We start from the raw sequence: 27,486 nt of genomic DNA on the forward strand, positions 1-27,486 counted from the left end.
ACTCTAATAATGATTATACAAACAATAGTTAACAGGACATTGAGGAATAGCTTACTAATGACTACAGTATGCCCAGTTTTGCCCAGATTGTCATATACTCTCTATATATTAATTATAAAATCTGTACATTTATAGTTATCACATGCAATTTGATTTAGAATTATTGAGTGATAAAGACAACATCTGTAATGCCAGTTTTTATAAAAATCACAAAAAAGTCATAGTATAGTATGTCGTCCAAAATGAGTCAAAAAGGTCATAGTATAGTATGTCGTCCAAATTCAGTCAAACAAGTCATAGTATAGTATGTCGTCCAAAATCAGTCAAAAAAGTCATAGTATAGTATGTCGTCAAAAATCATCCAAAAAAGTCATAGTATAGTATGTCGTCCTTAATCACTCAAAAAGTCAAAGTATAGTATGTCGTCCAAAATCACTCAAAAAAGTCTTAATATAGTATGTCGTCCAAAGTCACTGAAAGAAAGCATAGTTTAGTATGTCGTCCAAAATCACTTAAAAAAGTCATAGTTTAGTATGACGTCAAAAATCACTAAAAAAAGTCAGAGTATAGTATGTCGTCTAAAATCACTCAAAAAAGTCGTAGTATAGTATGTCGTCCAAAATCACTCAAAAAAATCATAGTATAGTAAGTCGTCCAAAATGAGACAAAAAAGTCATAGTATAGTATGTCGTCCAAAATCAGTCAAAAAAGTCACAGTATAGTATGTCGTCCAAAATCACTCAAAAAAGTCATAGTATAGTATGTCGTCCAAAATGATACAAAAAAGTCATAGTATAGTAAGTCGTCCAAAATCACTCAAAAAAGTCATAGTATAGTATGTCGTCCAAAATCAGTCAAAAAAGTCACAGTATAGTATGTCGTCCAAAATCAGTCAAAAAAGTCACAGTATAGTATGTCGTCCAAAATCAGTCAAAAAAGTCATAGTTTAGTATGTCGTCCAAAATCACTCAAAAAAGTTATAGTTTAGTATGTCATCAAAAATGAGACAAAGAAGTCATAGTATAGTATGTCGTCCAAAATCACTCAAAAAAGTCATAGTATAGTATGACGTCCAAAATCACTCAAAAAAGTCATAGTATAGTATGTCCTCCAAAGTCACTGAAAGAAATCATAGTATAGTATGTCGTCCAAAATGACTCAAAAGTCATAGTATAGTATGTCGTCCAAAATGACTCAAAAAAGTCATAGTATAGTATGTCGTCCAAAATGATACAAAAAAGTCATAGTATAGTATGTCGTCCAAAATGACTCAAAAGTCATAGTATAGTATGTCGTCCAAAATGAGACAAAAAAGTCAAAGTTATATTATGTCGTCCAAAATGAGTCAAAAAAGTCATAGTATAGTATGTCGTCCAAAATCACTCAAAAAAGTCATAGTATAGTATGTCGTCCAAAATCACTCAAAAAAGTCATAGTATAGTATGTCGTCCAAAATGATACAAAAAAGTCATAGTATAGTAAGTCGTCCAAAATGAGACAAAAAAGTCATAGTATAGTATGTCGTCCAAAATCACTCAAAAAAGTCATAGTATAGTATGTCGTCCAAAATCACTCAAAAAAGTCATAGTATAGTATGTTGTCCAAAATGATACAAATAAGTCATAGTATAGTATGTCGTCCAAAATCACTCAAAAAAGTCATAGTATAGTATGTCGTCCAAAATCACTCAAAAAAGTCATAGTATAGTATGTCGTCCAAAGTCACTGAAAGAAATCATAGTATAGTATGTCGTCCAAAATGAATCAAAAGTCATAGTATAGTATGTCGTCCAAAATGAGTCAAAAAAGTCATAGTATAGTATGTCGTCCAAAATGAGTCAAAAAAGTCATAGTAAAGTATGTTGTCAAAAATCACCCAAAAAATTTATAGTTTAGTATGTCGTCCAAAATCAGTCAAAAAAGTCAATGTATAGTATGTCGTCCAAAATCACTCAAAAAAGTCATAGTATAGTATGCTGTCCAAAATCAGTCAAAAAAGTCATAGTATAGTATGTCGTCCAAACTGAGTCAAAAAAATCATAGTTTAGTATGTCATCAAAAATTAGACAAAAAAGTCATAGTATAGTATGTCGTCCAAAATGATACAAAAAAGTCTTGTATAGTATGTCGTCCAAAATGATACAAAAAAGTCATAGTATAGTATGTCGTCCAAAATCACTCAAAAAAGTCATAGTATAGTATGTCGTCCAAAATCACTCAAAAAAGTCATAGTATAGTATGTTGTCCAAAATGATACAAAAAAGTCATAGTATAGTATGTCGTCCAAAATCACTCAAAAAAGTCATAGTATAGTATGTCGTCCAAAATCACTCAAAAAAGTCATAGTATAGTATGTCGTCCAAAGTCACTGAAAGAAATCATAGTATAGTATGTCGTCCAAAATGACTCAAAAGTCATAGTATAGTATGTCGTCCAAAATGAGTCAAAAAAGTCATAGTATAGTATGTCGTCCAAAATGAGTCAAAAAAGTCATAGTAAAGTATGTTGTCAAAAATCACCCAAAAAAGTTATAGTTTAGTATGTCGTCCAAAATCAGTCAAAAAAGTCATAGTATAGTATGTCGTCCAAAATCACTCAAAAAAGTCATAGTATAGTATGTTGTCCAAAATGATACAAAAAAGTCATAGTATAGTATGTTGTCCAAAATGATACAAAAAAGTCATAGTATAGTAAGTCGTCCAAAATCACTGAAAAAAGTCATAGTATAGTATGTTGTCCAAAATGATACAAAAAAGTCATAGTATAGTATGTCGTACAAAATCACTCAAAAAAGTCATAGTATAGTATGTCGTCCAAAATCACTCAAAAAAGTCATAGTATAGTATGCTGTCCAAAATCAGTCAAAAAAGTCATAGTATAGTATGTCGTCCAAAATCAGTCAAAAAAATCATAGTTTAGTATGTCATCAAAAATGAGACAAAAAAGTCATAGTATAGTATGACGTCCTTAATCACTCAAAAAAGTCATAGTATAGTATGTCGTCCAAAATCACTCAAAAAGGTCATAGTATAGTATGTCGTCCAAAATCACTCAAAAAAGTCATAGTATAGTATGTTGTCCAAAATGATACAAAAAAGTCATAGTATAGTATGTCGTCCAAAATCACTCAAAAAAGTCATAGTATAGTATGTCGTCCAAAATGATACAAAAAAGTCATAGTACAGTATGTCGTCCAAAATCACTCAAAAAAGTCATAGTATAGTAAGTCGTCCAAAATGAGACAAAAAAGTCATAGTATAGTATGTCGTCCAAAATCAGTCAAAAAAGTCACAGTATAGTATGTCGTCCAAAATCACTCAAAAAAGTCATAGTATAGTATGTCGTCCAAAATGATACAAAAAAGTCATAGTATAGTAAGTCGTCCAAAATCACTCAAAAAAGTCATAGTATAGTATGTCGTCCAAAATCAGTCAAAAAAGTCACAGTATAGTATGACGTCCAAAATCAGTCAAAAAAGTCACAGTATAGTATGTCGTCCAAAATCAGTCAAAAAAGTCATAGTTTAGTATGTCGTCCAAAATCACTCAAAAAAGTTATAGTTTAGTATGTCATCAAAAATGAGACAAAGAAGTCATAGTATAGTATGTCGTCCAAAATCACTCAAAAAAGTCATAGTATAGTATGACGTCCAAAATCACTCAAAAAAGTCATAGTATAGTATGTCCTCCAAAGTCACTGAAAGAAATCATAGTATAGTATGTCGTCCAAAATGACTCAAAAGTCATAGTATAGTATGTCGTCCAAAATGACTCAAAAAAGTCATAGTATAGTATGTCGTCCAAAATGATACAAAAAAGTCATAGTATAGTATGTCGTCCAAAATGACTCAAAAGTCATAGTATAGTATGTCGTCCAAAATGAGACAAAAAAGTCAAAGTTATATTATGTCGTCCAAAATGAGTCAAAAAAGTCATAGTATAGTATGTCGTCCAAAATCACTCAAAAAAGTCATAGTATAGTATGTCGTCCAAAATCACTCAAAAAAGTCATAGTATAGTATGTCGTCCAAAATGATACAAAAAAGTCATAGTATAGTAAGTCGTCCAAAATGAGACAAAAAAGTCATAGTATAGTATGTCGTCCAAAATCACTCAAAAAAGTCATAGTATAGTATGTCGTCCAAAATCACTCAAAAAAGTCATAGTATAGTATGTTGTCCAAAATGATACAAATAAGTCATAGTATAGTATGTCGTCCAAAATCACTCAAAAAAGTCATAGTATAGTATGTCGTCCAAAATCACTCAAAAAAGTCATAGTATAGTATGTCGTCCAAAGTCACTGAAAGAAATCATAGTATAGTATGTCGTCCAAAATGACTCAAAAGTCATAGTATAGTATGTCGTCCAAAATGAGTCAAAAAAGTCATAGTATAGTATGTCGTCCAAAATGAGTCAAAAAAGTCATAGTAAAGTATGTTGTCAAAAATCACCCAAAAAATTTATAGTTTAGTATGTCGTCCAAAATCAGTCAAAAAAGTCAATGTATAGTATGTCGTCCAAAATCACTCAAAAAAGTCATAGTATAGTATGCTGTCCAAAATCAGTCAAAAAAGTCATAGTATAGTATGTCGTCCAAACTGAGTCAAAAAAATCATAGTTTAGTATGTCATCAAAAATTAGACAAAAAAGTCATAGTATAGTATGTCGTCCAAAATGATACAAAAAAGTCTTGTATAGTATGTCGTCCAAAATGATACAAAAAAGTCATAGTATAGTATGTCGTCCAAAATCACTCAAAAAAGTCATAGTATAGTATGTCGTCCAAAATCACTCAAAAAAGTCATAGTATAGTATGTTGTCCAAAATGATACAAAAAAGTCATAGTATAGTATGTCGTCCAAAATCACTCAAAAAAGTCATAGTATAGTATGTCGTCCAAAATCACTCAAAAAAGTCATAGTATAGTATGTTGTCCAAAATGATACAAAAAAGTCATAGTATAGTATGTCGTCCAAAATCACTCAAAAAAGTCATAGTATAGTATGTCGTCCAAAATCACTCAAAAAAGTCATAGTATAGTATGTCGTCCAAAGTCACTGAAAGAAATCATAGTATAGTATGTCGTCCAAAATGACTCAAAAGTCATAGTATAGTATGTCGTCCAAAATGAGTCAAAAAAGTCATAGTATAGTATGTCGTCCAAAATGAGTCAAAAAAGTCATAGTAAAGTATGTTGTCAAAAATCACCCAAAAAAGTTATAGTTTAGTATGTCGTCCAAAATCAGTCAAAAAAGTCATAGTATAGTATGTCGTCCAAAATCACTCAAAAAAGTCATAGTATAGTATGTTGTCCAAAATGATACAAAAAAGTCATAGTATAGTATGTTGTCCAAAATGATACAAAAAAGTCATAGTATAGTAAGTCGTCCAAAATCACTGAAAAAAGTCATAGTATAGTATGTTGTCCAAAATGATACAAAAAAGTCATAGTATAGTATGTCGTACAAAATCACTCAAAAAAGTCATAGTATAGTATGTCGTCCAAAATCACTCAAAAAAGTCATAGTATAGTATGCTGTCCAAAATCAGTCAAAAAAGTCATAGTATAGTATGTCATCCAAAATCAGTCAAAAAAATCATAGTTTAGTATGTCATCAAAAATGAGACAAAAAAGTCATAGTATAGTATGACGTCCTTAATCACTCAAAAAAGTCATAGTATAGTATGTCGTCCAAAATCACTCAAAAAGGTCATAGTATAGTATGTCGTCCAAAATCACTCAAAAAAGTCATAGTATAGTATGTTGTCCAAAATGATACAAAAAAGTCATAGTATAGTATGTCGTCCAAAATCACTCAAAAAAGTCATAGTATAGTATGTCGTCCAAAATGATACAAAAAAGTCATAGTACAGTATGTCGTCCAAAATCACTCAAAAAAGTCATAGTATAGTATGTCGTCCTAAATCACTCAAAAAAGTCATAGTATAGTATGTTGTCCAAAATGATACAAAAAAGTCATAGTATAGTATGTCGTCCAAAATCACTCAAAAAAGTCATAGTATAGTATGTCGTCCAAAATGATACAAAAAAGTCATAGTATAGTATGTGGTCCAAAATCACTCATAAAAGTCATAGTATAGTATGTCGTCCAAAATCACTCAAAAAAGTCATAGTATAGTATGTTGTCCAAAATCACTCAAAAAAGTCATATTATAGTATGTCGTCCAAAATCACTCAAAAAAGTCATAGTATAGTATGTCGTCCAAAATCACTCAAAAAAGTCATAGTATAGTATGTCGTCCAAAATCACTCAAAAAAGTCATAGTATAGTATGTCGTCCAAAGTCACTGAAAGAAATCATAGTATAGTATGTCGTCCAAAATGACTCAAAAGTCATAGTATAGTATGTCGTCCAAAATGAGACAAAAAAGTCAAAGTTATATTATGTCGTCCAAAATCACTCAAAAAAGTCATAGTATAGTATGTCGTCCAAAATCACTCAAAAAAGTCATAGTATAGTATGTCGTCCAAAATCACTCAAAAAAGTCATAGTATAGTATGTCGTCCAAAATCAGTCAAAAAAGTCATAGTATAGTATGTCGTCCAAAATGACTTAAAAGTCATAGTATAGTATGTCGTCCAAAATGAGACAAAAAAGTAAAAGTTATATTATGTCGTCCAAAATCACTCAAAAAAGTCATAGTATAGTATGTCGTCCAAAATCACTCAAAAAAGTCATAGTATAGTATGTCGTCCAAAATCAGTCAAATAAGTCATAGTATAGTATGTCGTCCAAAATCAGTCAAAAAAGTCATAGTATAGTATGTCTTTCAAAATCAGTCAAAAAAGTCATAGTTTAGTATGTCATCAAAAATGATACAAAAAAGTCATAGTATAGTATGTCGTCCAAAATCACTCAAAAAAGTCATAGTATAGTATGTCGTCCAAAATCACTCAAAAAAGTCATAGTATAGTATGTTGTCCAAAATGATACAAAAAAGTCATAGTATAGTATGTCGTCCAAAATCACTCAAAAAAGTCATAGTATAGTATGTCGTCCAAAATGATACAAAAAAGTCATAGTATAGTATGTTGTCCAAAATGATACAAAAAAGTCATAGTATAGTATGTCGTCCAAAATCACTCAAAAAAGTCATAGTATAGTATGTCGTCCAAAATCACTCAAAAAAGTCATAGTTTAGTATGTCATCAAAAATGAGACAAAAAAGTCATAGTATAGTATGACGTCCTTAATCACTCAAAAAAGTCATAGTATTGTATGTCGTCCAAAATCACTCAAAAAAGTCATAGTATAGTATGTCGTCCAAAATCACTCAAAAAAGTCATAGTATAGTATGTCGTCCAAAATCAGTCAAATAAGTCATAGTATAGTATGTCGTCCAAAATCAGTCAAAAAAGTCATAGTATAGTATGTCTTTCAAAATCAGTCAAAAAAGTCATAGTTTAGTATGTCATCAAAAATGATACAAAAAAGTCATAGTATAGTATGTCGTCCAAAATCACTCAAAAAAGTCATAGTATAGTATGTCGTCCGAAATCACTCAAAAAAGTCATAGTATAGTATGTTGTCCAAAATGATACAAAAAAGTCATAGTATAGTATGTCGTCCAAAATCACTCAAAAAAGTCATAGTATCGTATGTTGTCCAAAATGATACAAAAAAGTCATAGTATAGTATGTCGTCCAAAATCACTCAAAAAAGTCATTGTATAGTATGTCGTCCAAAATGATACAAAAAAGTCATAGTATAGTATGTTGTCCAAAATCACTCAAAAAAGTCATAGTATAGTATGTCGTCCAAAATCACTCAAAAAAGTCATAGTATAGTATGTCGTCCAAAATCACTCAAAAAAGTCATAGTATAGTATGTCGTCCAAAATGATACAAAAAAGTCATAGTATAGTATGTTGTCCAAAATGATACAAAAAAGTCATGGTATAGTATGTCGTCCAAAATCACTCAAAAAAGTCATAGTATAGTATGTCGTCCAAAATCACTCAAAAAAGTCATAGTATAGTATGTTGTCCAAAATCACTCAAAAAAGTCATAGTATAGTATGTCGTCCAAAATCACTCAAAAAAGTCATAGTATAGTATGTCATCCAAAATCACTCAAAAAAGTCATAGTATAGTATGTCGTCCAAAATCACTCAAAAAAGTCATAGTATATAGTATGTCGTCCAAAATCACTCAAAAAAGTCATAGTATAGTATGTCGTCCAAAGTCACTGAAAGAAATCATAGTATAGTATGTCGTCCAAAATGACTCAAAAGTCATAGTATAGTATGTCGTCCAAAATGAGTCAAAAAAGTAATAGTATAGTATGTCGTCCAAAATGAGTCAAAAAAGTCATAGTAAAGTATGTTGTCAAAAATCACCCAAAAAAGTTATAGTTTAGTATGTCGTCCAAAATCACTCAAAAAAGTCATAGTATAGTATGTCGTCCAAAATCACTCAAAAAAGTCATAATATAGTATGTCGTCCAAAATCACTCAAAAAAGTCATAGTATAGTATGTCGTCCAAAATGATACAAAAAAGTCATAGTATAGTATGTCGTCCAAAATCACTCAAAAAATTCATAGTATAGTATGTTGTCCAAGATGATACAAAAAAGTCATAGTATAGTATGTCGTCCAAAATGACTAAAAAGTCATAGTATAGTATGTCGTCCAAAATCACTCAAAAAAGTCATAGTATAGTATGTCGTCCAAAATCAGTCAAATAAGTCATAGTATAGTATGTCGTCCAAAATCAGTCAAAAAAGTCATAGTATAGTATGTCTTTCAAAATCAGTCAAAAAAGTCATAGTTTAGTATGTCATCAAAAATGATACAAAAAAGTCATAGTATAGTATGTCGTCCAAAATCACTCAAAAAAGTCATAGTATAGTATGTCGTCCAAAATCACTCAAAAAAGTCATAGTATAGTATGTTGTCCAAAATGATACAAAAAAGTCATAGTATAGTATGTCGTCCAAAATCACTCAAAAAAGTCATAGTATAGTATGTCGTCCAAAATGATACAAAAAAGTCATAGTATAGTATGTTGTCCAAAATGATACAAAAAAGTCATAGTATAGTATGTCGTCCAAAATCACTCAAAAAAGTCATAGTATAGTATGTCGTCCAAAATCACTCAAAAAAGTCAGAGTATAGTATGTTGTCCAAAATCACTCAAAAAAGTCATAGTATAGTATGTCGTCCAAAATGACTCAAAAAAGTCATAGTAAAGTATGTCGTCCAAAATCACTCAAAAAAGTCATAGTATAGTATGTTGTCCAAAATCACTCAAAAAGTCATAGTATAGTATGTCGTCCAAAAGGAGTCAAAAAGTCATAGTATACAGTAGGAATTGAATGCTTATTCATTAGATTTTCTTAACACTGTTCCGGGAGAGGTTAAATTAAATGTAATTTAAGTGTTAATAATTATTGTAAATCCAGACGGAAACTGAATTGAGTCATGGTTGAACACTGAGTATCGTTTAAGGGCGGTGACTTTTGTCTTCTGACGTGTGATTATCAACAAAGGAACTGTTCAAGAGTTAATATCAACAATGATTTCATTGTTCAGTAACCTTCTACAGTCACCACTCTTTCCTCCTTCCTCATCGTACTTTCGTTATTGTGTTTAAAAAATAATACAGCCTCTTCAACTGAGCAGGTTGACGCCCCAGAAAAATACACCTGTATAACTCTTAATCCACCCACCATTTATAGCTTCCTGATAATAAATAAGAATAGTTTCCTTGTTAAATTAAAAGAATGGGGGTTGTGAATTTCCAAAGATAGGGAATCTCTTACGAATTTCATATCTTGTAAATGATATGACATGTAAATGTTTGACATGTTTTATAATTACTTGTGAACTTCTGTGAAATTCACATATTATTTGTTCTGATTGTTGATCTTTCTTTGTTGTTGAATCTACCTCATCGCTCTATTCGCTTTTGATATCTTACAGTGATAAACAATTCAAATACACTGTCTTTCCTTTTATTATTTATTTCAGAAATTAAAAATATGTTTGTGCACTTTCAGCTGTTTAAAGTTGTTCTGTTTTCTTTGTAAACCTCCCCCACTGGAAAAAATAACACAATTCATTCAACAAAGGCAGTGAAGTGATGTAATTCCACACCAACACCGGAGTCTTGCAAATAAAAGACTCTCAAAAAGCTGAAAAGATTACTTCTTGAAGAGGAGACAAAAGAACAATAACCATACAACAACTGCTCACAATATGTCAGTGAAATGCTGATATTTAAGTGACACCACATGACACCTTTTCTTATTCAAACTAACTAAGCATTGACAGAATGGGACTAATGCTATTGGAGATGACCCTGATGATAAATGTTCCTCAGAGTAGTCCAGAGTGGATTGGTTATTCTGTGCGACACATTGAGCCAAACTAAAACATTTCAACAACTACGCGATGAATTATAAGAAGTCGGTGGTAGAAGAACTCATGATCCCCAGAGGATTGATCGTAACATCCACGAGGATCTCACTTCTCCTCTAGTGCCACTGGAAGGTTCAGTTTCACTTATTTAGTGAAGAATATTGTCACCTTTAAATCATTTATATTGGATAACAGTAATGTTATCCTGTATGTTGCCTACATATTGTCTCTACAGTATTCTTATTATATCTCTTAAAAAGTGCTATAGAAATAAGATACAATCATAAGATATGCATATGCTTTTTCCATTTGAAGTTACAGTGTTTAGGCCATGTTACTCTGCTTTGGCAAAAAACAAGGTGCCTCCACTAAAATTGCTTTGATGTGACTTATTGGTTATTGTGCTGATGAAACCCATGCGACTGGTTGTGTGAATACAACCAGCACAAATAGAACACACTAACAAACCTTCCCCTGAGTGCACAGGGGAAGACAAGACAGACAATTTCAAGACCAACATGCACCACTGACACAATGTCCCACCTTGTTGCTGGTCTTGGTCTTGACTGGGTCTCAGTCTCGAAAAGTCTTTGTCTTGTGTATACCCATGGTCTTGTGTGTGGTCTAACCTTCCTTACTTATGCACTAGTACATGTTTTATATATTCATCTTTTTTCATTTTTCCAAAAATGCACCAGTTATTTTATATATTTGATTTGATAATAAAAACCAGGAGAAATCTGACACACATAGGCTACGCAGCATCAATCCTTTTACTTGTGCATTTATTTTTTGACACTCTCCTCCCCCTTGTCATATTTTACTTCGAAACAATCCAAAACGGACAAGGCTCAAACAAATTTGATGTCCTTAAATATACTTTACTTGGTGAAGTTATTATTTCACTTTCAGGAAAGCAGTGCTACACCATGTCTTTAAAATTAATCTTTTTATTGTCACAGAATTGAATGAACGGTACAGTGAGCTTAAATACATACAACAACATAAGTTACATTTTCTATTTCCAATAAATACGTGTTTGCAGACTGACCACATTTCACAAAAAATTTACATCTAACAGAAATATTACATCTCCCACACTTCTTATCACAGTGATACAGCTTCAAGTTGGTGTGATTCCTTATATGGAAAAGAAAATACTTTGCTGAGACTGTAAGGCATCTATTACAAATGTTTTGAGGTATAAATGAACATTTTACAACACAACTTACACACATACATGTACAGCTCTGTTCCTTTGGTTTTGCTCATGTTTTTCTTACAGTGTCCCTGAAATTGTTCATACATTTTTGAGATTTCATTTGATGAGCATTCTGTAAATTTCATATGACAAGTATAAAATAATAATGATCATAAAGCAGAGCACTAATACAATAATACAAATGCTCTATATTTGTTACTGTTAAAGAAAATAGAAAAACACATACCAAGTATACTCAAATTAACAGTCATAACATTTAATTTCCCCATTTTAAGATGCAACCTTCTCATATCAAGCCTTTGATAGAGGTGTTCTACAAACTAGTTTTATAAAGTTTGAATAAATTCTGAATTTATACAATCATTTACCACTCCTCTAATGTATTTGTGCCACTTGACCCAGTAGTGGTGGGACACCAGGTGTGACGAGGCTCTCAGGAAAGGAAGGCAGTGAGTTATGGGACGATCACAGCATTGTGGCTTTCACTCTGTCGAAGATCTGCCTGACTTTCACTGCGGGGACGCAGCCTTCCCTCACAATGGTGATGGTGCCTGTGTAAAGAGTGAAATAGACTTGAGATAAATGGTGTTTGAGAAAACACAAATTTGAGAGAATGCAATGGGAACATGCTTTCATTGTACCTTCATCAATCTTCAGGCAGTTGACCACAGTTGATGCAACAACTTCCTTTGAGTACCCATCACAGAGAACTCCTTGGATCTTGTGCCCCAGTCGACTATGGGTAAAGTGAAAGGCAACAGAGCGGGTGAGTGAAATGCTCCAGTTTATGATTCTCTCTTACCTAACACGGCGTGCCACAGTGTGTAGTGGGTTAACTGAATTTCAGCTGAGGACATAGGAACAGCAAAGTTTGGTGAAGACACTTACTTAATGACCATGCTGTGGTGGGTGCTGTCTGCCTCTCCGCTGGGATTGGCCGAGGTAATGGCAAGGGGTCCAGTCATGTCACATAGGTGAGCGGTCACAGTGTGGTCTGGGACTCGGATCATGATACTGTCGGTGGTACCAACACGGTCATAAGCTGGTCCCACTCCTACAAAATGGAAAAAAAAAATGCATGGTGACTGCCATTACTTAACCAAAGTCACACATACTGTTTTAACTGCAGCTGCTGTGGACTGTTTACCCAGTTTGTAAAGCCAGTCTCCTTTGCTGACGATGCAGCTGATTCCTCCAGGATACACATTCTTCATAAACTCCCAAAGCAGAGGACTGAAGGGAGGCCTAGCTGCTACCAACTGCTCGATGCTTGAGATGCATATACAGATGGGCTTCTCTGCTGGTCTGTCCTGGAGACATCAGGCAGATAAGTTTCACAGGTAGCACACAGTGAGGATCTAGTGATCTGTCCTACACTGGGCTTCAATTTGTGCCATACTTTTCATGCTTACTTTAATGTTGTAGATTTTCTCTATAGCCTGAGGATTCTTGCAGGAGGCAGCCAGGCAATAGACTGTGTCTGTGGGAGCACCACATACTCCACCTTCCTCCAGGAGACCAGCGATCATCTGTAGGCCACTGGTGAGTCGGGAATCAGCAACAGGGCAGGGCAGCCCTGGAGATGTTTCCTTCTTCCCCTTTTCCTGAGACAGGTCACAGAGAGAGGAACATGATCATCAAGTAAAAGAATGAAGCCCACTAAAGAATCAGCAGAGGAATGACTCTTCTGTTCATTTACCTTTAACAAGGCAGGGCCCATTGGCAGTAGTCTCCACAAGAAGATGCAGTTGACCAGTGAGCCCAGAGCTCCATACATACAAATTATTGAAAGAAGTGCAAGCATGGCAACTGTAAAAAAAGAAAATCATGAAGATGTTTGAACATTTTGATTGGTGGCTTTGCTGCTGATAAAATGTTTGCATGTTGAGAATGAGGTTATATGTTTACTTTCTAGTTGGTATGGGAGTTGCTGCAGTGTGGACAGCAGGAAACAGACCAGAACAACCTCCATGACTGTTGTTAGAAAGAGCAAAACAAGATTCTTGTAGGCAGCTGAAAGAAACAATTGACAGAATTAAAACTGGCTCATCTAATTATAGCATTCATAAGAGATTTTTTTTATTTTAAAACAGTTACCTATCAGCATGAGGAAAGTGTTAATGACCAAGAAAGCAATAGCTCCGGCTGTAAAACCATAGGATGCTTCTGTGGAATGTTGGAGCAGGTTACCTGGAGGGAAAAGAGGGGGGATTTATTTTTGTGTGTGTAATTCAGTCAGATCAAATCTCCATCTAATCACATTATATATATAAACATACCTGCAAATCTAAACCAGGTCCAGGTTGCCCATATTGCTACATAGATGGATGAAATGACAGACCCAAAACGGCCACCTCCTGTAACTTGCAGGCGGCTGACATAGGCCTGTATGATGGCTCCAGAGATGAGGACCCAAGGGACAGTCAAATGAAGGAAGGACGGGTTTGAGCTTGACGTGTGAGTATGAAGAGCTGAGAGAGCTGCAAGTCCATTGGAAATGTAGAACAGGGCATCTGAGTCTTGGTCTGTTTGGGGCAGTACTTCCTGTCTTCCCTGTTTATATCTGCCACACATGAAAGCCTTCTGTAGCTGTTCAGTGGAAATGGGCTGCGGGCCTATTGGGATGAGAGACTTCTCTGCTATCGTGTTGATGAGACGTGAGAAGGTACCATACAGAGAGGCTGTGGTGAAGAGGGAGCAAGCTACGCCAAAGAAAATATAGGAAGCCTGGAGAGGAATCTGGGGGATTGTTGAGACTGTGAGCAGGAGAAAGAATATGTTGTGGACTAGTTCTAGGACATCCATGTTCAGGCTTACCACACAGAGCACCAAGCCTGCCACCACAAAGAACCAGTTCCCCACTAGAGCTTCCCTCCCTGAAACCAAGTTACTGTCCTCCACAATCAGGACAGATACCACAAACTCCTCCCATGCTTTCACTAGCCAATATGTAGCATGCAAACCAAATTTAGTTGTGTGGTAACAATCTTGGCGCAGATGGGCATAGTAGCTTGAGAACAGCTGGGCTACTGAGATGATGGAAACCCATACAACACCCAGGCCGAAGGCTTTAACATACCCAAAGCTATAGAAAGCAAAGATGAAAGGGGCAACAGTGTCACAGAAGAAACCTAAGGCCATGGGTTCTGCATATTTTGTGTTTTTCTTCTTCTCTTGACCAATGCTCTGTGTGCTCGCTGAGTTGGCAGTCCCCAGCAAGAGAACATTAAAGAGGGGGGTACCAAAACCTTTGAGGACTAGACGCTGAGTCAGGCCTTTGATCAGCAGTGCAGCTGAACCGTAGATTGCAAAAATCAAAATGAGCAACTCAAGAACCCCCGAGACGACAAGAGCCCAGGAGCTTGAAACTAGGCCCACTGCTTCAAACACTAAGGTGGCAGTGATGGCCCCAAAAACAAAAGGCATGATATAGTTGACTGTGGCAGAGCAGAAGGCTAGGAGGAAGGACAGAAGGATAAAGGGAACCAGACCAGCAACGGCAGACTCTTTTGTGGAGAGGCATAAATTGCACACAAGGAGCTCTGTGGTGGAATTCAGAGACATGGACGTTGTAGTGGTGTTTTTTTCTGGTAAGGCACCAAAGAAGATTCGAGTGGCACCAAAACTGCCCCACAGAGCAGCATAACCAATGAAGGCAGTGCCACTCAGATGATCATATTTTCTGAAGGAAAGCAGTCCGGCCACCAGCTGACATATACCACCAATCAGGATGAGATGGACACCTATAGAACATATTGCATTGGAATTACAAAAACAGCAGCACCAATACAAAAAAATTGAATTAAAATGACTAAAACTAAAAACAATTTGTGTGTCTGTGGTGCACACTGGATGGTGGCCAATGCAGCTGTGCGTTGTCAGTATCTCAGGATACTGGATAAACGAGAAAGATATTATTTCCTCCTCGTCTGCCTTTGATGTGGAATGTGGTTTGTACTGTATTAGTAAATTTGATCTACTTTTGCTTTGTGCAAGGCAGATAATGCACAGTGTCCACTGAAAAAAAGTCAAATTCTAGGAGGTTTTCTTTTTCTTTACCTGCAAGTATGTTTTCCACTCCCATTGGTTCAGTGCCACTACGGGCTGTATTAAAGTTCTGCAGAAGGACAAGGAATGCACTGATCCCATTGGATAACATGCCCAACACCCCAGGTTCACCATAGAAACTGGCTGGAAACCCATCGGATGTTGCCATTATGTCTTTGTTGTCAGAAAGCAGTAACACTGAAAAAAAAAAAAAAAAAACAGAAAGGTACATTAATTATTTATGTGTTTAAACTTCCCTGAACATTTCTTTATGGTAGTTGGGGGTGAAATGCAGGTCGGTAACGACTGTCCCACTGTTGAAATATGACTAAAGTGATGAATACATATATTCAACGTTTCAGCTCTATAGCGACTGGAAAACAGCAGGCGAAAGTGAGCATAGTGGGACATTTGAGCCCTCATTTAAATTTACCACAAAGATAGCACTCCACATAGTAAAGTACTATTTTTGATTCTGTCAGTTCTAACTTTATTAGTGCTGGTGTTTTATTAATCATGAACATTTTAGTGTTCTCTAATTCAGTTTCAACTACCTGCAACATGTCAGCCAATGTGAAAAGCATCATTCCATTACAAAGCATTGAAAGGTTAAATGTGATTAAGCCTTAGTATTAGGCAGCAATAAACTAAATGAAGTCTTACCTGGTGAAGATCCTCAGACAAATGAACTGATGAGTTGTTCTGAAGAGGGAGTGAACGTTTTTCATAAATAAGGTTTCCTCATAGTAGGGAGGAGTCAGTGAAAAATTCCCAAAGCTATCTTGTAACCTGCAACCGAAGAGGTGACATAATTGTAATAATTTAACAATAAAGTACCACTCCTTCCCCCTCCTCTTCTGAAGAAGGTGATACTGTGATGCCGGTGATGAAGATGATAATGATGACCAATGTGGAATTTCCACCCTTTTTTGATATGCCAGTCCTTCAAAGTTCCTTCCCGGTTGGGATAACAGGTTATTGTGAGTCCTGGACTATATAAGGTGCCTTCTCCCTCAGAAAAGCATCAGCAACTTCAACTTCAACCTGTTGAGAGCAAAACTACTGCACCAGAGGAGAGAGAAAGCAGACGAGCAACAATAAAGAAGCGAACAATTTGAACCATGATCTCCACACTGCAGGTAAAGATTCATTTATCAAATTAAATAGATAGTTCATGTCTGAGACGGTATTGCCAAAACTCTATTCAGTGAAAGACTGAACTTACAGTTGCTGTAAGTTGCTTGTACTACTATTTTTCCTGCTAGGAAATGTTAAAGAACAAAGTGACTTGCTGTGTTTTTAATTTCTAATTTCTAATTTCTATTTCTAATAGAAAACTGTTAGACCAATGTGGGCTGTCCGAGGGCTGCACAAATCAGCAATAGAAGGTAAACTCAACTTTCTCACAAAAAACTCAACATTTCTTTCATACTTAGTTACTATTGTTTATCTGAACATTACTTACTCTGTTCCCCTGCAGTTTTGAAGCACCCAGCCCCGGAGGAAACAGTCACATCCAGTTTTGGGAAGTTCATCAGTGAAATAAAACCTCATCACTTGTCCCCCAAAGTCCTCCATCGCAGCAAAAGGATGGTGCTGGACAGCATTGGGGTTGGTCTGATTGGCAGCACAACAGAAGTGTTTGAACTGGCTCTGCAGCACTGCCAGGTGATTAAGTCAAGAGCAACATTTTTATGTGAGGCAATGAGCCAGATAAAGAGCAAGGCCTGCCTTTTTATAAACAGTCATCCTAAGTCAGTACAACTCTATGTGAGGAGAGATGAGATTAAGGAAAGAAGGCAAAAATGAAGTCATATACATTGGGAACAGAGAGGTTTTCAAAATCTGGGGACTGTTTTCCACAAATTTCCCATATTGACATGATTTACAAGGAAACTTACTGAGCCTGAAGAGTAAGGTGCACAAGCTATATCAAGAACTGTTTTCATTCTGTGTGGTTAAAGTTTTATTATTATACCCTTGTGATGAATCATTGTTTACCTGTCTCTGTCCTTTCCCCTCAGCACATGTACGCTCCTGATGACATCTGCTCTGTATACGGACGCAAGGACACCAAACTGTCCCCGACACTGGCAGCTTTTGTCAACGGAGTGGCGGTGAGTATAAATAGGTGGTACAGTCTGGACAGGAAGGGTTGATGAAATTGTTTAATTGACCTGGCTTTCAAATTGAATTTCCATCTTTGTGTCTGCAAACATTGCTGGGCTGAAAGAGTCCAGCACGATGTGAAGTTAATTTCTGCAGCTGAAATCTCCCCCAGTCTAAGCATTTAAGAGATTTTATGGTTAATGCACACTGGTCATGGAGAGTAGTTTAGGGAGTGAGTGTTGACTGGGAGTGAACAGAGTTAGCAGCATGGAATGGTTTATCACTGACCATCCAATTATTTTCAACATAAATAGATAATTATGGACAGGCATTTTATTATTGATCTCTTTCTGCTTCAGACTCACTCCATGGACTTTGATGATACGTGGCACCCTGCCACTCATCCATCAGGAGCAGTCCTTCCTGCTGTGTTAGCACTGAGTGACATGATGCCATTTAACCACAAACCCAATGGCCTGGACTTCCTGCTGGCTTTCAATGTCGGTATCGAGATCCAGGGGCGACTGATGAGGTTCTCTAATGAGGCCCACAACATCCCCAAACGGTAAGCACTTCATGGTGACTTATACTATTTAAATACCTAGATTTACACTGTAATATACTGGCTAACAGCAGCAGGTGATGCACTAAACGTAACCATATATTGAATAAATATGAACTCCTTGCTGAATGGTTTACATTTATATTCTACAAGGAAAACAAGTAGGAAATCAATATAAATCTTAAGAGATCCAGATTTGACTTTGAGGTTTAGAGCAGCGTTTCCCAAACATTCTATATTGGGATTTGAAGAAGGCAAACTATCATTACCCTAATTTGTGTATAACGTAGCGACTCATTTCTTAATATCACCTCGTAATATCATTTTGAATTGGTAAACAAATAATTTCCAAGAGATGTTTGAGAAATGAATTACAACTTAATTATATGCATGTTATTTTAAATATATATATACACATAAATCTAAACATGGTTGGGAGAAATCAACACATTAGCTTGAAGACCCAAATAAATATCCTGCGACCCATCTGTGAGTCCCGACCCAGTCTTTGGAAATTACTGGTTTAGGGTCAGGGCAGTCTAATATACAGTCTCTTAGAGGTGTCAATGAGCCATGAAAAGTGTGTTATAATGTCCATCTCAGGGACAGTAGAGACTCTGTGGGTAATGTCAGCACAGTTAACCGTGTGGAGGAGAATGTCACACCACACAGGACTCAATTTGGCAAGTTAAATGACCCGCTGCATTATTTACTTAATTGTCATGCACACGTAAGACTTGGAACACCCTTGAAATAGTGTTCACTCCTGAAATACGTAGTTTCCTCGGAAAGGAGAGGGATGTAAAATAGAAGCTGTTTGTACAAAGAGACACCTTTACACACAAGATGCCTGCTGTGATTATACTGATGGGCAGCACCGACTGTATTTGAAATGCTCCTTCAGTCGTAAGACAAAAGCCTGGATTGTACTCACTGCAGTGCATTTTGGGGCTTTTTGACACACATCGCACACCAACCATTAACGCCTCTATGGCTGCATGCCATCTCTCACTCTATGCCATGGTGTCTCAAGGGTTATGTAACTCCAAATCAACTGTCTTTCTTTTGTCTGTTGTTCTCATCAGGTTTCACCCTCCAAGCGTGGTCGGGACAATGGGTAGTGCAGCTGCCTGTGCTCGCTTCTTGTCCTTGGATGCCTCCCAGTGCAGTCATGCCTTAGCCATAGCTGCTTCTCTATCTGGAGCCCCAATGGCTAATGCTGCCACTCAGTCGAAACCCCTCCACATCGCCAATGCCTCACGTTTAGGGCTAGAGGCAGCTCTACTGGCCTCCCGAGGTCTAGAGGCTAGTCCCCTCATCCTAGATGTTGTCGCGGGAGTGTCTGGCTTCAGTGCTTTTTATGAAGACTATGTGCCACAGCTTCTAGAATCACCCAGTGATGAGGGCCATGTGTTCCTGCTAGAAGAACAGGACATGGGCTTCAAGCGCTTCCCTGCCCATCTGGGGATGCACTGGGTGGCAGATGCCGCAGCATCTCTCCATAAGCTGCTTGTGGGGGTGGGCACTGGCACTGTCTCACCAGCTAATATCAAGGACATCCAGCTCAGAGTCCCCAAATCAAAGTACATCAACAGGCCTTTCCCTGAGTCTGAACATGAGGCACGCCACTCCTTCCAGTTCAATGCCTGCAGCGCTCTCCTTGATGGAGAGGTGACTGTACAGTCCTTCACCCCTGCTGCCATCAGCCGGCCCGAGCTGCTTGCTCTGCTGAGCCGTGTTCATTTGGAGCATCCCGACGACAATCCGGCTAATTTCAACCGCATGTATGGCGAAGTGCAGGTGACACTCGTTGGAGGAGACATTCTGAAGGCTCGATGTGACACCTTCTACGGCCACTGGCGCAACCCACTGACCAATGAGAGCTTGGCGAAGAAGTTCAGAAACAACGCGGGTGTGGTGCTTCCATCAGAAAAGGTTGAGATGTTGATTGATGTGGTGGAGGAGCTGGACAGAATTGGGGACTGCGGAGTTCTTTTGTCACAGCTGCAATAAAAACAACATGCAGTGCAGCAAATCAGAAAATATTGTAAATAAAGTAGTAGAATAAATTCTGCCAAACAATTAACTCTCAAATTATGTATTTATCCGAACAAAAACTGAAGAATATTACTCATCTGAATCATGCACTTTATAATTGTACAATTATACCACATGCCTCATTACCAGTGCTGGAAAACATTGAAATTGAGCTGTGTGATTACATATTTATCAAATGTATATTGCTTAACTATTTTGTTGTGGTTTTATTTAATGAAGAAATCAATATCACAAGGTGCATTTCTGTTGGCGTGTCTTTGTTTTAATAAAAAGCACAGTCTATAAAATGGCTTCTTCATCTGTTCTTTTTTTGCTGAGAAGAAAATACACACATCAGATATTATGTGTACATAACTACTCAGTAGTGTAGTTAAATTACAGCAAATGAGTGTGTTATTGGGTTAGACATAATCTAATAGCAAAACATCATTTAAAATGGAAGTTTGGGTCATTCCGTTGAAACAAGTAAGGAATTTGCAGGTTTACAAGTAACTGAGATGCAACACAGGTTTTCTCAATGCGGAAAAAAGAGGGTTTTTCCTACAGTCAGTGGTCCAAAAGTTAATATTTGACAAGGAAGCACAGCAGCACTCCAACTACACACATGCCTGTCTTTGTGAGGACATTTTAGCTGGTCCACCCAACTATAACAGGCTTCTGGGGATTAAGTACTGGTTTTAGTGTTAGGTTTAGTTTAGGGTAAGGGTAACTATGATATTCCCTTTTATATGATTGTGGGAAAATATGTGATATCAAGTCACAATGAAACTGGCATCCTACACAAAATAAAAGAAAATGTTTTTTTTAAGGTATCACGTATTGGTCTATAGACGTGACCTAAAGCTCATATAATATCGATAGCTGCCATTACCAAACTTTTATATCATGACTGTGATCAACACACGAGACTACGATCAATAATTCCCATATATTTTACTGTTTTCATATGAAGATGGCACAGTCGATTTCACATTATGAACAGCTGGGCTCCAGGTCATATTTAAGAGGTTCAGCTTCAGCAACAAAGTGCTCACTCTCAAAGTGCTTCAAACATATCCATCAAACATTAATACCAATCTACCCATAATTAGCATTGAGTTCAAATATTGAAATGATAGGCCTGTATGCTGACCAGCTCACTCATGGCTTTGTTTTATTCCTTGTACGTATTTCTTATAATCTATCGTACACATCCTACAACAATATATATCATAAATATAATATATAATATACATTGCAAAATTAGTAGTACTATCACAGCCCACTAGGCTTCACTAGGCCACGTGTGTCTTCTCTATTAAGTCAGAAAATCTTTATTATTATTATTATTATTATTATTATTATTATATATAGTAATGCATTTATACTTGCAACTGGTAAAATTAGAGACATCTTACTCAGTGTAGCCAACCATGTGTCATATACGTGCCATATATACTGTATGTGAATGACATCATGACATTTAAATTATAAACAAAATGACAATGTTTGTGCACAAAGGGTTTGCGTTACCTCTCTGATGCAGCATAATTGCAGCATTTACGGTAATATTTGGGCCCTAATAAACATATCTAAATAAATACAAGAGCAAAAAGAGAACTAAGTACAAGAGCTACGTATCTGGCGCCACTCCCGGTTGGGTGAAAGAGGTACACCCTGGACAGGACACCAGTCCATCGCAGGGCAAACATACAGAGACAAACAACCGTTCACTCTCACATTAACACCTACGGTCAATTTAGTGTGTCCAGTTGACACCCACATGTTTTTGGACTTGCAGAAAACCCACATACACACGGGGAGAAACCTCCAAACCACATAGAAAGGCCCTTGATTGACCGGTTCTATTTGCTACATAGGACACAGTACTCACCAATACACCACTACAACTACAACGGATTAAATTTTATGGTCTACTGGACATTAATGTTGTATTACTGCTCAACTGTATCCGTATCCATATCAGCACACATCAGCAAACACTGTTTCAGTTAATGATACTACTTGAGGATAACATGGATAAATGAGTTGCTACTGAATAAAACATACCTGAGCAATAAGGAAACCATCAATGTTGATAAAGAATTACCGGCATCAGTGTTTCCTGCAATGCTGTGTTTACCATAAGGAAATATATAAATGTAAAGGTGTCACTCAAGACAAAAAAAACAACCACACCTTCAGAAACAACAATTACTCAGTTCTAGGTTTATATTCCATAAAGGTAAAAGGAAGCACTACATGCAAATAACCCACAGCAGTACACCCACAAGTTTATAATCGCACAATCTCAAATGACTGCAGGCAAGACAACCTTTGTATACGTCTAAGGCTGAGACAAACAACAGGTTTGGTTTACAGCTGGGAAATGGACAATTGTTTTCCTTCCCCTGGCTATCCATAACCAAGTGATTTCTGGAGCATCAGAGGAAAAGTGTGTCTTGCTCTTCAGTGCATTATATAACTGCATTCAGAAAATGATTATATGGGAAATTGAATATCATACTCATTGCTGAGAAAACATTTACACTGCATCAACACAACAATACAGTATATTTGGCTACTTGTATTATAATGTGTCCATTTTATTTGTGTGCTGTCCCGTGTTACCTGCCTTTGGACTACAGATAGTTATTGTGCTAATGTTGGCATAATTTACACTTATATTTTGATTTAATGTGTGCTGTACTAATTCAATAATAGTTGGTCTCTATGTTTCCCTGTGATGGACTGGCGACTGTACCCCGCCTTTCACCCTATGTTAACTGGCCTTGGCACCAGCGCCTCCTCATGTGGAGGATAAAGTGTTAGAAGATGAGAGTGAGTGAGTGATATGATATTTTTGTTCTGGTAAAGTTAAGTTAGTTTATCTTAATAATTCAACGGTTTCATTTTTCAGTGTTGACCAATGATTCTCTCTCTATTAAAAAGGACCAACCAGTCAATATTAAATCTGCAGTGCATGACCTTTATGATTTTTGTTGTTGATGATGTCATATTATTTGTATCCTGTATTTTTCATCTGAAAATGGGCTGTCAAGCAATACTATCAGACACGACATGAGGGACTTTGATGGGATGAAAACGTTTAAATGTTGCAAATGGCCTGTATTTACAGTATATATGTCTTTTCTCAAGGCCTTAGCTCCACTCAAAGCTCATACCCATTCACACGTTGCCAGCACAGCCGCCAGGAGAAACATGGGCTTAAGTGTCTTGTTCAAGTAATACATCAGCATGTATACGTTTTTGTTTATATTTAAAAGTGGCACACTAGTTTAGTCAACAATGGTTTAAGCAATTGCATTGACAGAAATAGTAGGAATAGTATAAGAAAAGGTCAAAGTCTCGTACCAAGTAGAGTTGAATAAGCTGCATCATAAAAATAGAAATATCAATAGCTTCATAAAATATTATTATCGGCTGATAAAAGAGACGAGCACACTGTTGTTCAACATGTTGTGGGTATAATCTCTCATTGTACATACATAGTCACAGTCATGAGCAGTGTTTCTGCAAAGCCAAATTATTTTTATTTATTTAGCACGTGTTGTCTTAAGTGCAGTGACTTACAGGGCCCAAATAACTTTCCTCATGTTCACTAACATGATCAAAGGGTTCTCAAGATGACCCATCTGATGTTGACTGGTTATACTTTGACACTTCAATGAGATTGTGGTCTGGATCCCTGAAGTACAGAGACGTGATGGGACCGGCAGCCCCGCTCCTCTCCACAGGACCCTCCTCTATCTCGACTCCACAGTCCTGCAGAGAGGAAGCAGAATGTGACACTGAGCACAGCAGTGGCATCTTAATCCTCAGAGAAAAGTAACATATCTGTACATAATCAGATAGACGGCAAAGTGGTTTAACTGGTAGTCACCTAACAGGACATTCAAGTCTATAATGGTGCATGAAGTACCTTCAGATGTGCAGCAACTGTCCCCAGAGGGGTGCTGGTGATAAGACACAGGTCTGCAGAGCCTGAGGTCGGATGCTTGGCTTTGGGTTCAAACTCCTGACCGAGCTGGTGAAGGTTAATCTTCTGTTGGCCAAAACACAGAGCCTTACGGGTTCCCTTGAAAATGCAGAGATGATGTGTGTGAGAAGTGTTGAAATGCCCAAGTTTCCTCATACATGAGTGACTTTTGATCAAAGATTGCCATCTAGTGGATGTTATCTCGCACCAGAAGCACAGGTAAGTATTTCTTCTGTTCTTTTTTTCTTTTTTAAATCTCTGTGAAAATAATGCATTTTTTATGTTGATTTTATGGTGTCATTCACGGCCAACCCTAGCCTTTATGGGGCCCTGAGCTGAATTTGATTTGGGGGGCCCCCTCCCACCATCTCAGAGAGGTTGCTTGATGCTCAACTATTACCAATGCAACACTGAAAATTGCATTGATTGATGCATTGTGTTATTTTTTTAACCTTAGAGGGCAGTAAAATCACAAAAGTGGCCTAGACAAGAACTAAGTGTGGTGATACTCACCTTGAATTAAAGTAAACCAATTTAATTTTAGAACAGATGTGCAAATTATTTAGATATCTGAATATATCTAAAGCAAACTCTAGAATTTTTTTAATAGGTTAAAACATTTTTTTCCACACACCAGCAACTACTTGCTTATGCCTTGAACCGGCTCTGGTGCTATTAAATGATTATGACACTTAATGGCAGTTTATTTAACTTTTGCTTCTATTGTACAATTATAATGTGGAATGTGCTCTTGATGAAGAAGCAAAGCACAGTAGGTGAGCATCCTGATTTTGTACTGGAGCCATTCATTTACTAATTAAATAATGACTTAATCTTTAGCAAATTTCTAGGCGTTTTGAAATTCATGCATCAGTCATTAATCAACATAAGAGTAAATAATTGTAAGACATTAGCATTTATTTAGTTAAAAAGAAATAATATATCACCCATATCACTATACTAAATAATAATAATAATAGTACTACTAACAATAATAATAACAACAATAACAATAATTATTATTATTTATTATAATAATACCTTGAACGTGATGACCTCCATGCCAAGGACTGAGGTGTAGAATGTGATGGTGTCTGGGACACTTTTCACTGTGAGAACCAAATGGTCCAGGTGACTCAATTCTACGGGACAAGTTGTTTTGAATTTGACAGCTCCTGGTGTTTGAATGGTGACAATCTAACAGAGGTGAAAGAAGTACATTTAGGAAGCTGATTAAGAGAATAATTCACAGCAGAGAACACAATGAACACATACACTACATGTATAAACTGTATTTATAAATGTGATAACAAAGACAAAGGAAGGAATCCAGCAACAAAAACTCAGCATCACAGGTTTATGTTTCACAAGGGAAGAACAAAGCACTTCAGGGAATCAAATAGAAGTAGGTCAAAAAAATAGATCCCAGGAGTCTTGCTACATATTGAATAAGTAATCCCTGTAAGTTTCATATTCTCTTCACACGAATACACCCACAACACAATAGTGACATACATTAAGTTTCCGTAATACAAAAGTTTCCAGTTATGTATTATGTCTGTAGTGCATAATCAACGGTTGATGGAGACACAGACACATGCCGATACAGTACAGTATATGATAATGGTCAGATAATTCGGACATAACACATCATTTATTACTCCTGTAGTCTCCAGAAACAACACGTTTTCTAAGATAACACAATAGCGAGGAAAGGATCCAAGATGTACACAGACAGATGGATCGATGAATAGATAGAAGAATCGGAGTTTAGTTCTATATCATTGAATCATTCAGTCATAAGATATCATTTAAATTAATATCAATATTGTTGTGTTCTCACTGTTGCCCTCAGGAAAGAGGTACAGGTCCATCCAGGCCCGCACCTCTAGGTTTGCAAACACCTTTTATCCAAGTGCAATAAGAGTGCTTAACACTAAGTAACTCTTCCAATCTGTTAGTGCAATATTCTTTTTTTTTTTTATATATAAAATAGTGCAATATTCTTACACTTCGTACCCGTGCAATATACACACCCCACACACATCCACTCTGCTGTACAATGTACAATGTACTGTATCATATACTGCATATTTCCCTTAGTGGCTCCCACTGTAAATACTTTGAATACTTTTTTTTTGTCGAAGGTGTTGGTGCACTGTTTTGTTCTTTTTTCTTCTACTCTTATCTCTTTACTTGCACTACTAGAGCTGTCCTTTAATCTCGTTGTACACTGTATAATGACAATAAAGGTGATTCTGAATATCTAAAATATAATATAGTTGTAACAATTATATTTTTATTATTCTATTGTTTTTTTTAATAACTTATCTAAAAGCAAAGAGTTCATTATTTGTGTTTTGTCACTTTCAATCAAACCTAATGAAAAATTAACGTCGTCTTCACAGTTCGTTTCTGCGCCAGCAGCGCCGCTGTGTGGTGCACTTGTGTAGTGCACACAGTAACCCTTTGCCTGAAAGGTCTTTAGTGGAGCGAGTTATGGCGAATAACAAAACGTTAAATGTTTTTCAGTGATGTAGCGGATGTTTTATTCCAAAGAATATGAGTTGTTGCAGATGTAAATTCAGCCACTTTGATTTTCTGCACACGAAAGTCTGGACTTTTAAGTGTAACAGTGCTGACGAACTCGCTCACCAGAGGAAACACACAGTAACACATGAAACATCACAGCGGCAAATGAGCAGATAATGATAAAAGCTACCTTGAAAGAGTGTCTCTGAAAATGTGACAGGCGGTTAACGACGGTGCGGAGCGCCATACTCGACCACGGTGGACACACACACACACACACACACACACACACACACACACTTCCGTGTTCCACTGCATGTGACTCAGTTATCAGCTAAATCAAAACCAATGTCCAATTCAGTTTGTTAGATGTGACATTGTTTTTGTATTCACTCACTGATGTGAATTATGTCATATAATATAATATGTATATATATATACATACATACATATATATATATATATATATATATATATATATATAAAATATATGTATATATATATATATATACATATACATATACATACATACATACATATATACATATATATGTATATGTGTATATATATACAGTGCTCAGCGTAAATGAGTAC

General features: G+C 36.4%; 3 protein-coding genes across 3 annotated transcripts; 1 reads left to right on the forward strand and 2 right to left on the reverse strand.

The window, feature by feature from the left end:
• Positions 1 to 11,346: 11,346 nt before the first annotated feature.
• On the reverse strand, positions 11,347 to 16,373 carry si:ch211-153b23.3 (uncharacterized). The gene is made up of 11 exons (XM_058650071.1): positions 16,316 to 16,373; positions 15,665 to 15,850; positions 13,885 to 15,348; positions 13,703 to 13,795; positions 13,514 to 13,618; positions 13,305 to 13,414; positions 13,018 to 13,209; positions 12,753 to 12,915; positions 12,494 to 12,659; positions 12,247 to 12,341; positions 11,347 to 12,156 (listed from the first exon to the last, which is right to left on the reverse strand). Exons 2-11 carry the CDS (start codon positions 15,819 to 15,821, stop codon positions 12,071 to 12,073), a joined length of 2,631 nt encoding a protein of 876 aa, XP_058506054.1. The 5' UTR covers positions 15,822 to 15,850; positions 16,316 to 16,373; the 3' UTR covers positions 11,347 to 12,070.
• Positions 16,374 to 16,651: 278 nt separating this feature from the next.
• irg1l (immunoresponsive gene 1, like) lies at positions 16,652 to 20,656 on the forward strand. Its single transcript, XM_058650153.1, has 6 exons — positions 16,652 to 16,791; positions 16,986 to 17,040; positions 17,133 to 17,320; positions 17,677 to 17,769; positions 18,121 to 18,326; positions 19,409 to 20,656. Exons 1-6 carry the CDS (start codon positions 16,774 to 16,776, stop codon positions 20,334 to 20,336), a joined length of 1,488 nt encoding a protein of 495 aa, XP_058506136.1. The 5' UTR covers positions 16,652 to 16,773; the 3' UTR covers positions 20,337 to 20,656.
• Positions 20,657 to 23,826: 3,170 nt separating this feature from the next.
• Positions 23,827 to 27,191, reverse strand: glod5 (glyoxalase domain containing 5). The gene is made up of 4 exons (XM_058650131.1): positions 27,083 to 27,191; positions 25,402 to 25,557; positions 24,304 to 24,459; positions 23,827 to 24,146 (listed from the first exon to the last, which is right to left on the reverse strand). The coding sequence occupies exons 1-4, from the start codon at positions 27,137 to 27,139 to the stop codon at positions 24,003 to 24,005; spliced, it is 513 nt and encodes a 170-aa protein (XP_058506114.1). The 5' UTR covers positions 27,140 to 27,191; the 3' UTR covers positions 23,827 to 24,002.
• Positions 27,192 to 27,486: the final 295 nt, after the last annotated feature.

The sequence above is a fragment of the Solea solea genome, chromosome 14, assembly GCF_958295425.1.
Source record: "Solea solea chromosome 14, fSolSol10.1, whole genome shotgun sequence".
In the NCBI taxonomy this organism is placed as follows: domain Eukaryota; kingdom Metazoa; phylum Chordata; class Actinopteri; order Pleuronectiformes; family Soleidae; genus Solea; species Solea solea.

Bases quoted from the DNA above. Each gene is read 5' to 3' on its own strand.
- si:ch211-153b23.3 (XM_058650071.1), bottom strand. From the start codon at position 15,821: ATGGCAACATCCGATGGGTTTCCAGCCAGTTTCTATGGTGAACCTGGG. The intron at 13,796-13,884 runs GTATGTTTATAT...TTTTCCCTCCAG, and splicing joins GACCTGGTTTAGATTTGCAG to GTAACCTGCTCCAACATTCC. The intron at 13,210-13,304 runs GTAAATGAACAG...GACCTGTCTCAG, and splicing joins TGGGCCCTGCCTTGTTAAAG to GAAAAGGGGAAGAAGGAAAC.
- irg1l (XM_058650153.1), top strand. The intron at 17,321-17,676 runs GTGATTAAGTCA...CTTTCCCCTCAG, and splicing joins TGGCTCTGCAGCACTGCCAG to CACATGTACGCTCCTGATGA. The intron at 17,770-18,120 runs GTGAGTATAAAT...TTTCTGCTTCAG, and splicing joins CTTTTGTCAACGGAGTGGCG to ACTCACTCCATGGACTTTGA.
- glod5 (XM_058650131.1), bottom strand. From the start codon at position 27,139: ATGGCGCTCCGCACCGTCGTTAACCGCCTGTCACATTTTCAGAGACAC. The intron at 24,460-25,401 runs GTATTATTATAA...TGCATTTTCAAG, and splicing joins TGGAGGTCATCACGTTCAAG to GGAACCCGTAAGGCTCTGTG. The intron at 24,147-24,303 runs GTACTTCATGCA...TCCTCTCTGCAG, and splicing joins CAGTTGCTGCACATCTGAAG to GACTGTGGAGTCGAGATAGA.